The sequence below is a fragment of the Prorops nasuta genome, unplaced genomic scaffold (assembly GCF_024137725.1).
Source record: "Prorops nasuta isolate Cenicafe-Biocafe unplaced genomic scaffold, Cenicafe_Pnas_1.2 PNAS00021, whole genome shotgun sequence".
Classification (NCBI taxonomy): domain Eukaryota; kingdom Metazoa; phylum Arthropoda; class Insecta; order Hymenoptera; family Bethylidae; genus Prorops; species Prorops nasuta.
Genome location: NW_027116818.1, coordinates 3,358,993 through 3,373,743, shown reverse-complemented (window position 1 = coordinate 3,373,743; position 14,751 = coordinate 3,358,993). Strand labels below are relative to the sequence as shown.

The 14,751-nt window shown below is 39.7% G+C and overlaps 2 protein-coding genes across 5 annotated transcripts; one reads left to right on the top strand and one right to left on the bottom strand.

Moving 5' to 3' along the window:
• Positions 1–154: 154 nt before the first annotated feature.
• Positions 155–1,977, top strand: LOC136780880 (huntingtin-interacting protein K). 3 transcript variants are annotated; one of them, XR_010823842.1, is made up of 4 exons: positions 155–443; positions 837–944; positions 1,053–1,251; positions 1,670–1,977. XR_010823842.1 is itself a non-coding variant. In XM_066739454.1 (3 exons), exons 1-3 carry the CDS (start codon positions 291–293, stop codon positions 1,146–1,148), a joined length of 357 nt encoding a protein of 118 aa, XP_066595551.1. In that variant the 5' UTR covers positions 155–290; the 3' UTR covers positions 1,149–1,977. The 3 variants fall into 3 exon arrangements, 1 of the variants encoding a protein (XP_066595551.1); XR_010823843.1 differs by having other exon boundaries at positions 1,053–1,783; positions 1,852–1,977; XM_066739454.1 differs by having other exon boundaries at positions 1,053–1,977.
• Positions 1,978–2,140: 163 nt separating this feature from the next.
• Positions 2,141–11,261, bottom strand: rdx (BTB/POZ and MATH domain-containing protein rdx). Of its 2 annotated transcripts, none has more exons than XM_066739446.1 (8): positions 10,188–11,261; positions 7,671–7,815; positions 6,315–6,436; positions 6,089–6,240; positions 5,876–6,015; positions 5,619–5,796; positions 5,197–5,518; positions 2,141–5,124 (listed from the first exon to the last, which is right to left on the bottom strand). In XM_066739446.1, the coding sequence occupies exons 1-8, from the start codon at positions 10,301–10,303 to the stop codon at positions 4,980–4,982; spliced, it is 1,320 nt and encodes a 439-aa protein (XP_066595543.1). In that variant the 5' UTR covers positions 10,304–11,261; the 3' UTR covers positions 2,141–4,979. The 2 variants fall into 2 exon arrangements, with proteins under 2 accessions (XP_066595543.1, XP_066595544.1); XM_066739447.1 differs by having other exon boundaries at positions 5,888–6,015.
• Positions 11,262–14,751: the final 3,490 nt, after the last annotated feature.

The following is a 14,751-nucleotide window of genomic DNA, read 5'->3' as shown; positions in this document are numbered from 1 at the left end:
TATACATATGTATTGCCGATAGTCGAAGCCAGTCAAAGGCCAAAGCTTTATTGGCTTGTAAGCTAGTATGGAATTGCGCAGTCGTGTGTGCTACTGTTTTAACAAAAAACATTCCACAAAAGCATTTTTAGTATTGTTTTACTAATAATTGGTACCCCTGCTTTATGTTTGTGTCATTTTTTTTAAACCTCCAACACCTCCTCCCACATTGCTCCCTATTTAGCGCTTTTTCTTTCATGCAAGTGAGTTTGTCTGGACTCTGAAATGACAGAAAATGCCAATTGTTAAAAATGGCGGACGAAGATGTGAACGGGGATTCCGATGAGATACAAGAAAAGGCACAGAAAAAGGTTGCAAAGTATGATAGTGGAGCAGCAGACTTGGAAAGAGTAACTGACTACGCGGAAGAAAAAGAAATATCTTCGTCGGATGGTTTTTCTTGTGTAAGTATATATGATTTTTCATAGCCCACGTGTTTTTCGACCACAATGGTATTACATATATACTTATTGAGCATCGCTGTCGGAAATTTCTTAATTTATAGTTGTCGGTGATTTATTTATTGTTGTCTCTATCAAAAGGAATAGAATATTCAAGTCTGCATAACCTAGTAATGTATACATTAGCAAAGTCAGATTTTTCTATATTTTTCCATGGCATCAATATTATTTTAGCCAGAAAAGCAAAACAAGGGAGTTATTTGGTTTGTTTGTTTTAACAGACTTTCTGGTCTCTATTCCTATGTAACTTTATACTGTCAAAAATGCAGTAAATGCAACTAAATTAAAAAAACTCGTTATATATTCAGATCAATTAATATCTAATGTTGTTTTTAGGCTCTCAGTATCATCGGTGATAGACGCAATAAAGAGGTTGCTGAGAAAAAAGCTAAAGAGAAAGAGCTACTTAAGGTCTCCATTAAAAAGGAGGATGTTGATTTGATTGTGAGTACAGCTAATTATATTTCTAATTTATTTAATTTATCATTATTTGACCAGAGCATTTGAGTATATAGTCAGGCATATCATACTTACCTGTATATGATTTTTCAGATGAAGGAAATGGAGATCAATCGAAATTTAGCAGAGCAGACTCTCAGGGAGCACAGAGGAGATATTGTGGAAGCTTTGATCACATTGACCAATTAAAGTTGTACAGTGTACATTATGCATATAATTCTGTAATTATAGATTTTCATGGTAATTCTTAAAGGGTAAAAAGAAAGAACGATGAGGAAAGAGTGATAAATAGGTATTTTGTCTTATAAGTCCTTTTCTTGATTCCTTTTTTTTTACTCCTATATATCTGTTCTTATTAAAACTAGATTGCCTGAAGAAGTAAAGCCATTTTAACTGCTTTTTAATTTCTGTTAGAGGAGAAAAGTGTTTATAATAATAGAATTTCTTAGAATATTAAGGCTTTTTATACATAAGCTTGTATAAAGTCTTAAAATCCTAAGAAATTCTATTATTATATACATATTTTTCACTAACAGAAATTAAAACAGTCAAAATGACTTCTTCAGGCAATCTAGTGCTAAAGGAGCATAATTTGCTGATATAGACTAACATGAATTTGTTGGAGGCAGTAATATAACATTATGAACAAGGAAAGTTTTCATTATCAATATGAACTACAGATAGTATAGTAATTATACTCTTATTGCCAGGTATGCACAGGTCATTTGGTCGCCCGATATATATCGTAAGCCATTTAACACGATCCGTCATCAATGGATATTCGTGCAAGCGTCACAGATTTTGGATAATACAACGAGATAGCTGTTGCGTACCATTTTCTGTGTTTTGTAACCATTGACACGAACAAATTAAATAATTGTGGTATTTACAGTGACAAATGTGTAACGAGAGAAAGAGAAACTTCATACTCTTTTCATCGTTAGTATAGTTCTTTATACCGAAAAAAATATGAATATCTGAGATATGAGCGTTCGAAATAAATATTTTGTTAAAATAATTTTTAAACGACGGTTAATTACTTAGAAACCGTGGAAATTGACGTATAACGAATGTTGTTTACGAAAGTGATCTTTAACGTCTTTAGAAAAAAAGATCATATTGTCAAAAATGGAAATATTGGAATTACATACCAGTAAGCGAAACTCATAATCAGTATCATTTGAAGTACATTATTGTTTTATTTGTTAAAATATTTTCCTTTTCTTCAATAGGAGCATATGTTAATAATAATAATAGATGTAGTCATGATATCCATAGAGTCTGGTCAATCTTTACATCAAGGCTTTCTTCTCGCGGCTGTAATAATGGTACTGCGAGGATAATGAAGACTGCATAAACTTGTTTCGATTGATAATGAAAATGTCATTTATTTGTTGTGGTGCAATGACTTAAAAATTAAATGGATAAATGAATATCTGTATGAGCTGGGTTTGATGAACGACACACGAGTGATTTAATTGACCACCACTATTGTACGATACGTTACAAAGAAAGTTTAAATTTAAATGCAAGATACAATGGAAGTGTGCCGAACGATGACATAGTGGTAGCCAAGTACAGCAGACGATTGTGTCGGTTTTCATGTGATGAGGTAACATTTGTTTTACTTGTACTTATTTTATCAAATTGTCCAGTCATACAACCGTTATATATTCTTGCTGCAAATTATTCTTTGAAATATTGATCTATATAATTGATTTTTCTCAATCGCTATGCCATTTTATAATTAAATATATTTGCAAACAATCATAAACGAAGACAAAATTTATTACAGTCGATTTAAAAGTGATAAACAACAGAACGGGACTCGAAAAATTTTAACAATTTTTATAAGACCTGATCGCGCGCGCGGGACCTATAGGATACTTGATTTTAAAATGTAGCTTGTGACACAAATGGTTTTTTTTTTATTTGTTGTACAATCTTGAGAAAGTTACTCGAGGAACATGAATTTAGCACAGACCGTAAGATGCAATAGATTTGATTGCACATCGTAACATTGGTAAACCTATTATCCCCTCTAATTATCTTTTTGTATCCCTTTTTGTCGGTATTTTTTGGCTTTACACAGTAAATATTTGCCAATAAAAACTATTAAAAGTAAAAGAAGGGAGTGTATGGATAGCGATCGTTTCTTAAGTAATAAATTCATCACTGGCTGCCAGGATCGATGGAGAAACTGGGAATGAGGAGCGATGATACATTTGCAGAGTAATAGACTTATCACAGAACATGTATGGCATTAAACTTTGTCATTAATGTAATGGTAGAGATATCTCGCATTTAGAATAACCGGTAAAACTAAATCGGAGGATCAGGAAGCCAGTACGACACTAAACAAATGAATATTCTTGTCCCTGGTTGTCCACAAATTGATTTCATCGACCAACGATTGTACTATACTACATTTGTAATTGACTAAAATATATTATATACTCTCCATACGTTCCGTTCACATGTGAAATTATTAGATTTGCCTTAGATCAATTGGCACAAGTTCGCCTCTTCACGGAATTTAAAAAGTCTCTTTAAAGTTGTTTGAAAGTTTTTAGATCAATCATGGACAACCTTTAATTTCATATAGTAGTAGTATAATGGTATTAATGATAATTTATAATTAATAGTAATAATAATAATAATAACGTTAAAAATAAAAATTAATAATAATTAGCAATGAAATAATTGTAATTTGAAACTATCACTTTAGCTACTATATAATAATCCAGAAAACGGAACAAGCTGTGCCTAGCAGAGATAGAAAAGGAGAAACTGCGATAGTGGTAAGGCCGCTCACATCTGCAGACGAAAATTTACAAAATTGTTGGGGCACAGGTTGTTGAGTAGCATTTATCGCAATCATAGTAGTAGTCGTACACGTGTGAGAAGAAGAGATCATAAAAAACACTAACTAGAATCATTTCTCCGTTCTGGAAGATTTTACGCATTAAAACTAAAAAAAAGGGAGAAAAAAATCACTCTATAGGTAATAGACAAAGTACTTAACATATCCCAGCCCTAAGTTGGCAATGTACGCATTTTATCGTTCAGATACGCGGGATATTATTATATTTGATCCATTGGACAAAGGAACGAAATCATTAATCGTCTGGCTGACGCGTCTATCACATCATTTCTCGTGCGTCATGTGCTGGCGTGACAATGGAAAAGCGATTCTTGATCGCTGTTCTTGGTCCTCTGACTGTCAATTCTGTCTGTTTGTTCCTCATTTATTTTTATTCAGATGAGAGACACTGTTGCCGCACGATAATTAATCATCATTCAAGGGGGACCTAATGATACACATATCGAAGTATCACGTACTACTACAGATTTTACACTGGCGATAAGGGAAACGATGCTGCGTTCACTTGTTAGTCCTTAATAACACGTAAGCAGCGATCTCTGTAAACTAGTGATACTGTCCGAGATAGCCGGCAATTTAGAATGTTCTAACAACTTTACTTCACCATTGTCTAGGTAAAGTTCTTCTAATATGGACGCGAACATAGGGCAAAGTACGCGTATCTGCGCACCAGCATACCGACTAAAGCAATTGTCTTGTTCACCATTGACAATCCACCGAACACGAATGTTTGCCACTATTGTATGCACAACACGCATCGACGATCAACCACAAACACACTTTGTGTGAATGAAAATAAGTCTCATGTTGTGTTTCTTTGTCGAGTGTGCCAATGGAGATGGCACGATAAGAGAGAACATTTGCTTATTCCTACTACCAGTACCACCGTAAGAATATGGTCAAGGAGGCTGTAAGACAGGGGGCGGTGGTGGTGGCAGCGACGGAGGTGCCGCTTGTTGTTGCTGCTGTGGTTGTTGTGGTTGTGGCGGAGGAGGTGGTGGTGGTGGTGGTGGTGGAGGAGGTGGTGGTGGTGGTGGCGTCGTCGATGGCGATGGTGGTATAGGCGGTAGTGGCTGCGCCGGTGGTGATGATGACGGAGACGTGGATGTTGTGCCTGGAATTAGCGACGTTTGCTTTCAGCTCTGCTTTACTCGTTTCCTGGGTGGACCGATAGGTGGAATTTGTTGTGTGGCTAATGCACGGAATGCTTCCGCAATTAAATGAGGATGAGAATTCACCATGGATTTAAAGCCAGCAGTGTCCATTACATCCGTTGCATGGCTGTAACAATATTTACATTATAATAAAACAATCGAGTTTTATGTTGGTGTTCCTATATACCAAAATACTTACGTATTGATAAAATCAATGGCTTGTGCTTTCAGCTGATCGGCGCTATGAAGATCGGCGAGTATCAAAATATCAGCCGCGTTCTCTATGGCTAAACTGGTGCACAGTGCTTCTTCGCACATGACCTTTAGCCTTTCGAGTGCGTATTTATCCGCCGCTGCTAATAAATCGTCAGCCATCTTCTCGAGGTTTGCTGCTTTTCCAGTATATATAAACCGTAACATTTCTCTTAAAACCTCGTGATCAACGTCTGTAATATCCACTCGGTTCTGTTTCCTCTCTTCCATCTCGTGCTCAAACATAGCTGAGAATACGGGACTTCGCGCTGCAGAAAAATAGGAGCGTATTATCATTGAGATTGAGATTAAGATATAATACAGTTTGAATTCTATGAGAGCTGAGAAAAATGAAATGTTCTCCAATACCTGCCAATATAGCTTTATGCGCTTGGAACTCCCTACCGCATACTGTAAGCGTGACGTCACTAAATTTTTGGTTCTCAAAAAGTAATCCAAGGTCATCGGGCAATCGACACTCTGGCACTTTGAATTGTATCGTGTTGCTTTGTCCAGAGATGTTAACGCTGTCTGCTACCACACTCACCTGCAGAAGAGTTAATTTTACAATGGTTTGCTCTCGAAAAGTTTGTTCCATTGTCAAATAAATAGGACAATTAACATACAAAGGTATATACCTCACAGAATATCGTGAGTTTGTCATCTGGCAAGAGACCATTGGCTTCATCCAGAAGAAAATCCCTCCTGATGAACTTTTTGAAACCCCAATCTTTGCCTTGGACAAACCTGTATGCCCGTTGACTCTCTATAGAAACAGAATGAGACACAGTTAATTACGCAAAGCTCTATAAAGATGTGGAAAATGTCGAAATCATTACCCATTGCTTTGGTTTCCTCTCTTTTGGCATTAAGAATAGAAAATTTGAATTTTGCTCGAACTTCAGCTTTATTGCACGAGACAAGAAGCAGATAGAGTGATAGGTAATCTTTGCTCTCCTCATCGAGACCCTTTGGATTGACTCTTAGACACCTGAAACAAAAATGAATTAGTAAACTAGTTTACAACCGGACAAAAAAGTGACTGATAAAAATTTATTCTCTTACCATTTCAATTTATCATTGGCCCCTGCTGAAAAGGTCGATGACTTTAAAACCTCTCCCATCTCTTCACGGCAGAAACTGAAGTTATTTATCGTCCACATGTAGCTGAACTTAACCACCTTCACCTGTGCACACAAGACCTTCAAATGCGACACCACGTCAGAATCTATACCGTGGAATCTAGCTTATTATCTAACTACGTTAAAAGCTACACAACCAAACCATCAATTAATTACTAAGATCCACCGAATAATCTCAATAAGGAACCAAAACTGGTCATTAAATCTCGTGTACATAACGCGAGGGATCGAGGCCCTACGAGTCAACGATCTCTGACGTCAGCCACTTTGCTCGACCTTGCTAAACGTAAGAGCGCCATTACCAAGCAAAGAAATTTTAGCAACTTTTCGTCATTTTACTACGATATTCCCTTAATGTCTTTCCAGCTCCGAGGACACGAATAGAAGATAAAATAATCATGACAAGTTCGATGATCCGTGGCTTATGCGATGACCTTCGCACATTGGCAGCGTGAGGTCAACATTCGCATTGCGGGGCAGGTAGAAGGTGACTATCTAGCGAGTTCAATGCACGCTCGTATAGTCGTCTGTCGTTCACTCTATACAACATTCTATATACGCTCACTCTAAAGGAGCTGAATGAGAAATAGTAAAACAAAAAAAAAGAGTAAAACTTGATGAATCCAGCAGAAATTTTCTTAGATTATTCAAGAGGAATGGGGAGGGAGGGGAAGAAGCCTAGTGTACAAAGTATTCTATATACACTCGCTCTGAAGAGGCTGGATGAAAAATTGTGAAACAAAAACAAAAAAAGAGTAAAAATTGATGAGTCGAGAAGAAATTGTCTTGGATTATTTAAGAATAGTATGAGGAGGGGGCAGTGTGTACACAGCATTCTATACACATTAAATCCGAAGATGTTGAATGAGAAGTTTAGCGAGAAAAAATATATAAAAGAAACAAAAAGAGAGCAAAACTTGACGAGTCGAGCAGAAATTTTCTTGGATTATTCAAGAGGAATTAGAGGAGTGGGAGTGGTGGCGGAGGAAGGCAGAGGGTGAGGGGAGAGGAGAGAAAAGGGAAGCCCAGTGTAGAGAGTATGGAGGTTCGGTCGACGCCCCGGGAGTCGTTCAACTTGCGCCGGCGCTCCTTAGCGAGATCGGCCTTGGATCAGCCATGCTCGTGTGCCACAGAGATCTATCGTTGCTGTAGAAAACCCTAACCTCAAAATGTAAATCTATACCTCGAGGGCAAAGCCACTCGTAAAAATAGAGCGAATTTCCTACTTAAATCGTAACTATCTAGACGAGTAGCGACATCTCGCGTGATTTTCACGTACCTGCGTGTAACACCAATTCTCGGCGACAGGGGTGTTCACTTCCGGTGGTGGTGGACTCGGCACACGACTCACTGCCATGCTACTGCTACTGTGTAAATTCGAGGTGACGCGCGATGTTTGTGGCGCACAATCGCTCACCGCAAGCCTGTAAACAATTTATCATATTTAATTTTCTTTGTGCTTTCATTAGAGAATCATTCTTATAGTATAGTAGCCTATGAGAATCAATGAATTATTATGTAGAGAGGTTAGAGAGTGGAGAGGAGTCGAGTCAAGTCGAGTCGAGGCGAATCGAGCCGAGGAATAAAGGCGTGGGCCAGACTACTATACCAAGGGAATCCACCAAGGGAAAGTAGAACGAGGCTCGGTCGAACTCGCTGGTGAAAACGAGCAAGTTAGCTGAAAAGTATCTATGTGTATATGTATACATAGAATTTATACAGCCTCTAGCAGAGAGAGAGATAATATTTGGATATCACTCGATTAGAAAAGCGATCGTCCTCGACTCTCGATACCGAGGACGAGTAATATTGGTGAAATATTTATGGAGAACCAAAGTTAGTCTTGTTTTCAGGATGATATTTTGAAATTAATTTCGAAACAATTAGAAGAGTGATTGTCCTCGACATTCGATCCTGAAGACTAATAAGATTGCTGGAATATTTATAAAAATCGAAGCTAATCTTGTTTTCAAGACAATATTCGAAATCTATCTTGAAAGATGATTAGAAAAGTGATCGTCCTCGACATTTGCTCGGCTGAACTTGATGCCGAGGACGAGTAAGTTTGATGAAATATTTATAAAAATCGAAGTCAGTCTCGTGTTCAAAATAACAATTTATTTAGTAAATAGCACAGGATAAAATCTTATTGATAGTAATGATGTTTGCAGACTAGGCGGCGAGATAGTGGACATAAACGTAATTCAAGACACACGAAAACGGAAGCGTGAGCGGTGTAAAACTATTGCGTTTAGACCTGAGAAACTCGGTTTTTGTGCCTTGATCTACGTTTACGTCCACTACGTCACTATGTCCGTCATCATCCCAAGAAAGACAAATAAGCGAAATAGCATCACAGTTTAAAATTATAAATTATATGAAAAACACATTAAAAAAGAACATTATAATTATTTTAGATACAATACAATACCAAATTTAAAAAGATTACAGAAATTGTAAAACGGAAAAGGTTATATTACAGTATTGGTTACACATTACGGCTTAGGTATACAAAAGATAGTACGTTTAAATATTTGAAAATTAACCTCGAAAACGATTGGTAAACTGCTCGTTCTCGATAATTGTTTGATGAAAACGATTAGAAAAGTACAGAATGAACGGGGGGGGGGGGGCTGACGAAAACTGGTATCTATGTAAATATAGTATTTAGATAAAATCTGAAGTACATCGATGGACCAATAGGAATCCTTTCTGAATCCACAAAAAGCGTGACCAGCCGAAAAATATATATGCTAACGTCACAGTGTATAGAGAGGTTAGAAGAGAAGATAAGCTTATAGCGCAGATTGTATTCGGACGTCAGTCTAAAACGACGATTAGAGCAGTACTCGTCCTCGACACTTGCACGAGGCTAATCGAGGAACAGTGTCGGAATCATTAAGGCCAGATCGATATCGATGTGGGACGAGACGCTTCCATTCCACTCGCACCTAAAACCTGCATCCGACCCGAATTATACTCGTGTTTCAGTCTGATAAGAAAAAAGCAGCTTGTTTCATGGACATGGCGCAATTCGATTTTATATAAGTCTTCCAACGAACGCTTTCAAAGTTGATTCTTTTCGCAAAGAAATATTAGCGCCTGTAAGAGATAAGATGTATTCGTGTGTGTGTGTGTGTGTGTGTGTGTGCACACAAACATATATATAGCGAAACTGAGAAATTGACCATGAGACTCAAGGTCGTCCAGTACGAAGCACGTATTGGTCGGTGCTCTTGCAATGGTACGATACGAGCCAAGAGCCAAGGGAGAAAGAACCATCAGTCCCTTGTCCCTGCTCAGCTTCAATTTAATTAGGACCTATTCGAGAATCGATTTCTCCCAGAGTGTATGCATTATATATAGTATAGCATGGACGCTTACGGCGGCCCTGTATCCTTCAAGCAGAAGGTTGCCAGTTGCCACTGAGCGAGGACAGCCTGCCTTCCTTCCTTCCTTCTTTCCTAGTGCGAAAAAGAAAGAAAAGCTATACAGCCAAGCAAATAGTGCAATTTGAACAATCCAGTAGTGATACATGCGCATGCGCATTGTCACCGGATGTAATCTTGTGATTCATCGTTTATACGAAGACCTTACTTCTATCAATTAGGATTGGTAAGGTTCTTTCTTTCTACTTCTGCTGAAAAATATTAGGCAACAGCTGCAGCATGATGGGCGTGTTAATGGGGAAAGAAATAATTGTCTAAAATGTTTGAAAGAAAATTTTTATTATGGATGGAAAGTAAAAGCGTAAAAACAGCAAGTTGAACGGAGCGTGAAAGAAGAAGATACGCACCGCGCCAGCGCCATTCTGACATGAGATAATCCTGGCCCCGTAGGTGGTGAGAGCAAAGTATCCAGTTCTACGAGAGGCGATTTTTCAGTAGCACTACTAAATCCCACTGAACACATGCGCGCAAATTTCTCTTCTGTTAGAAACGACACACGGACTCCCCATTTCCTTTACCTCCGGTTCCTTTATCTTCTTTTCCTCCTCTAAAAACTACACCTTCACTGCCTCCTCATTCCGACACTTTGAAATCCCTCGTACACTTTTGCTGAACAATGAATCGGTTCAAGAACATCATTGAAGCTTTCTCCCTCGTTTCTCGGCACTGTCACAAACGTATTCGTTCACTTCCATAAAGAGAAACGCTGTTAATGTTATTATATTATGAATGAAGGAAAACTATAGGAAAACGTCACATAACACTTGCGAGAAGATTGTTAGCGCGTGAAATGTGGTGGGATAACGCAACATGGGCCACAACAAGCAAGCAGCAAATATTAATACACATGTATATAGCGAGAAACGAACGGAACGAGCCGAGCGAGCCGAGCCTACGACGATAGCGAAGGCGAACAGACCGACGACGGTTTGACCTCGCGCATCGTGGCAGTGTAGCACACAGTAGGCAAATGTATATAATGTAAATCGAGCTTGCCTTCTTCTTCTCTGTTACGCATTAATGTACTACTACGCGTTATATCGGCAAAACACAGTAACGTAATGAAGAGAGAAAGAGATAGAGAGAGAGAGCGAGAGAGAAGGAAGTGATCTAGGATGAGACGGAATGGAGTGGGAAAGGAGAGAAACGGAAAGCTGCTGTTTCAAGCATTCAAGGCAAGGGGAAAGGGGGTGTAAATAAGGCTGGGAAAGCGAGAGTAGCAGGCATACGGTGTCTAAGGCAGGTATATTCGGAGGTTATACAAAAGGGACATGGAAAAGGAGAGACGAAGGGGCAGTCGCGAAGAGACGAACAGACACACGGACGATTAGGAAAAAAAAAATCACTATGCGCCTCCCCCGATGTGCAGTCGCCAGACACAACTCCGACTCCGACCTCGGTGGTGCTGGCTCGACTGAACGGAGCAGCAATACTGTAGCTAAAATCGCTCCCCCCTCTACCTTTCGTATTAGCTACCTTCGGATTAGTTCGGCTGTTTCCGGCACGGCCCTCGTACCGTGCTGCCGTTCCATCGTCCGTACCCGTCCCGCCGTACCACTCGTTCGTCGTGTATAACGACAAGTACAGATTAAAAAGCGCTGCGAGCAGTGTCGTGGCCGTGCTGTGAGAATTCAGATGAAACAAAGTCGAACCTGTAACCCGTCTCGTCTAACCTTACAGTATACTGTACTCTTAAACTATACACTGTACTCTACTGTACCATACTACTAGTACACTATACCATATTCAGTACCGTATGCTGCATTAGTCTATACTTGGCTACAACTTATTCCTTTGTTGTGGGGAGAAAAACGAGAAATTTCCTCTCTCTTTCCGCGTATTTGCCTCTTCCTCCATTCCCTTCCCGTTTCCTTTCTTCTGGCTGCTTTGTCATTCGATATATCAGACTTCGTCTACAATTTGTTTTAATGGGAAAAAAGAGGTCAGCGAGAAAAATTTAACGAGTGTTTAAGGCGCTTACTTAGGGCCGCCTGGTGTCAATGAGACCGTAACGTCGTGCCGGAATCACGCACAGCGATTGTGACACTATGGGAACGGTAGATAGATCGAGTCAAAAGGATAATTTTCGGTGAAAGTCATTGTGCCGTTCTTAATGATGTATTACAGTATATGATTGGTAAAAAACGAGAAGGGGAAGTGTAAATATTCAAATACTAAAAATAATGAAAGGAGACTAGAATATAGATTTTTTTGTTGTAGGAATTGAAATGCCTAAAACTTAGATGGCGTTACAGAGAGGTTCCCTTGACCCCCTTAAAAAGCGTCCCTGAGACGCACTCGTTCCAAAGCCTAAAAGCACGCGACGGCATCCTGTGTTGAAAAAACGCACCACTTGCCTCCCTTTCCCCTACGCAACCCTTTTAGCCTTACGCAATGAAATCAATGTTGTTGTTGGATTATTCGCCGGACAATGCAGAAATCGCTGAAAAACTCGTGGGCTTTTCAACAAGACAGCCTTTCGTCAGTCAAATAAACACATGTAGGGCAAAATTTCAATTGATTAATCGATTGAAATGAATTTTGTGAAAATGTCTTTTGAGATGAAACTGAGTCAAAGTCAAGACGGAGATCTGATACGGACCTCGCTCAAGTCGGTCAAGGCAGAAGACCGTTAGATCTCGAAGAACACAACTTACATATATATAGATATAGCTGATAACAAGCATTTTACTAGATTGACTTATGGTTTGTTTTTTCAGAACACCATAACGAACGCTACAACCATAGAATCAAATGAGTAGCCCTGGTAGGGAAGTCGAGTTTTTCAGATATTCGCATTAGTTAAGTTTTAATAAAGAGATGGCGAAAAAAAGCTGTGTGAAAGGGAGAGAAAAAGAGAGAGAGAGAAGAAAAAGTGGAAGGTACGTAGCATAAAAGAGACGAGAGGGGAGCGAGAGAGTAGACAGATATTGATGGTGTGTAGTACAATACTAGAATACGGTGTCGTTGTCGTCGTCTACTAAGCACAACTCTGAGACCGAAGGCTTGTTTTATATCGAATAGAGCGTATAGTAGTAAGCGGTGTGCGGCACAGGACGTCCTCGAATGCTCGTTTTACTCGTCCTAGACGACCTCATCGTCAAAAATAACCATTTTAATGCTCGCTTCTCAAGAGTTGGACCCTCTTCTATTGTGCTTTCCGGTTTTCTTACGTATCCCAAGTTTTTTCGGCATCGTTGCTCAAACACAAAAAGCAGCAGACGAATGCTCGAAAATCAAGATTAATGCATGGGTAAAGTGAAAATCACTCTCTGAAGCGAAGGATAAGAAGGAGGTGGTGGTAAAACTTTCAAATCGACGCTGCTCGATCGGCGTATTTTCACTAGCACATTTTCACTCATTGGCTAGTGATTTTCACTTTCTCTCAATGAGCGCTATAATATAGTATTTTGTCGAGGAAACTAATCAATGAAATATAATCACAAGTTTTATGTTTAAGATGGTAAGAAGAATGTATATAATGACATGGAGGCAGAGGAGTATAGGCTAGGGTAGGGTAAGGTAGGGTAAGGTAAGGTAAAGTAAAGTAAGAGATATATGTACACAGAGAGGACAGGGAGAGAACGGAATGGAACGATTTGGACAGAGACGGCCCTGAGCCACTTGCCACAGTAGGTCAACTCCCCTTACCATGTAGTTTGCTTGCTTTTTCGAGCGTCCAATATGATCCTATAGCAATCCAGAAGAAGGCCATCGACAGCTTCATTGTTCATGACAATGATGAAAACATATTTCCCTTCTTTCGCTATTTCTTCGGCAAACAAACAAACAAACAAAGAAGAAATAAAATCAGAGCAGTGTGAGGCTTGGAAAAATGCGTGATTCAAGAATGTACAAACTTTCGAAAGATATTTCTGGGAGGAACTATGCCAGGGACTGGCGAGTAGACGTGCTATTATACAGCTCGCATTGAGTAAAAGTACATGGGTAACCTCGTAAGCGAGTTCACCATGTCGCTTTCACTCCTCATACCGCAACATTAATCCTTCTCTCGAGGACCAGAGCTCTTAATCGATTTTCCAAGCGTAACTATAATTTTCGCTCAAATGCAGGAAGCACCAAACCTCTCTTCTCTCGAAAAAACGTGGCAGTGATAGCTTTTGAGAGGAGCAAAAAAACTCGAGCTATCTTAGCTTCAATTGTGAGTAGGTTATCAGTGAATTTCCGTCTTTTTAGCCCCCCCTGAAACAAAGGATATCAAATTGAATAATCCGTAGTAGAGAGTACGTTTGTAATTTGAACTGAATCACTGATGAATTTCAAGAGGTTGCTGTAGAAATTTGTTGAAAGTAGTTTTAGTAGGTGGGAGAATAGAAGAGTTATAGGAATGGAGATGAAAGAAAAGGGAAGGGAAGGATGGGGGGGGGGGAGCAGGCAGGCAGGCGCAGGCCAGGCCAGGTAGGCGCGTGCCACTTAAACCCGACAAGAAACGCGGTCGCAGCCTCGGCACGTCTGCTCGAGTCTGCTACTCTGCTGTGCTGGCGTTATCCACGGAATGGCTCGAGCAATTTCAGAAATTTTTCGGTTATTTCGTTGGACATCCTCTTTGTCCGCTGGATCACTGGCCAATCGCTTCCTCCGCGTCGATTCTCCAAGCGTGGTTCTGTGTGCTTGCCTTTGGTGAAAATTGTACTCGATGAAGATGATCCAATTGAAAGGGGCAGCAGGAAAAGGAAAGGTTGCCGATTTCACGAACCGGTGCTTGCTCTTTCACAGACCTGCTGCTCTTGCTTGCCCCCAAAACCCTCATACCTCGATCCAACACTAAACTTCTTTTCCGTCCTCTTCTATATACACAATATAGGCTGTACGCACTATGGTGTGTCGATTTAACTCTCCCCCCCCCCCCCCCCTCACAGAGACGTTTCAACTTCTCATTTCGTAGTTTAA

Coding starts and splice junctions, on each gene's coding strand:
- LOC136780880 (XM_066739454.1), top strand. CDS start 291: ATGGCGGACGAAGATGTGAACGGGGATTCCGATGAGATACAAGAAAAG. Junction 444..836: donor CGTCGGATGGTTTTTCTTGT/GTAAGTATATAT, acceptor TGTTGTTTTTAG/GCTCTCAGTATCATCGGTGA. Junction 945..1,052: donor AGGAGGATGTTGATTTGATT/GTGAGTACAGCT, acceptor ATGATTTTTCAG/ATGAAGGAAATGGAGATCAA.
- rdx (XM_066739446.1), bottom strand. CDS start 10,303: ATGTGTTCAGTGGGATTTAGTAGTGCTACTGAAAAATCGCCTCTCGTA. Junction 5,797..5,875: donor TCTGTGAGGTATATACCTTT/GTATGTTAATTG, acceptor ACTCTTCTGCAG/GTGAGTGTGGTAGCAGACAG. Junction 5,519..5,618: donor GCATAAAGCTATATTGGCAG/GTATTGGAGAAC, acceptor ATTTTTCTGCAG/CGCGAAGTCCCGTATTCTCA.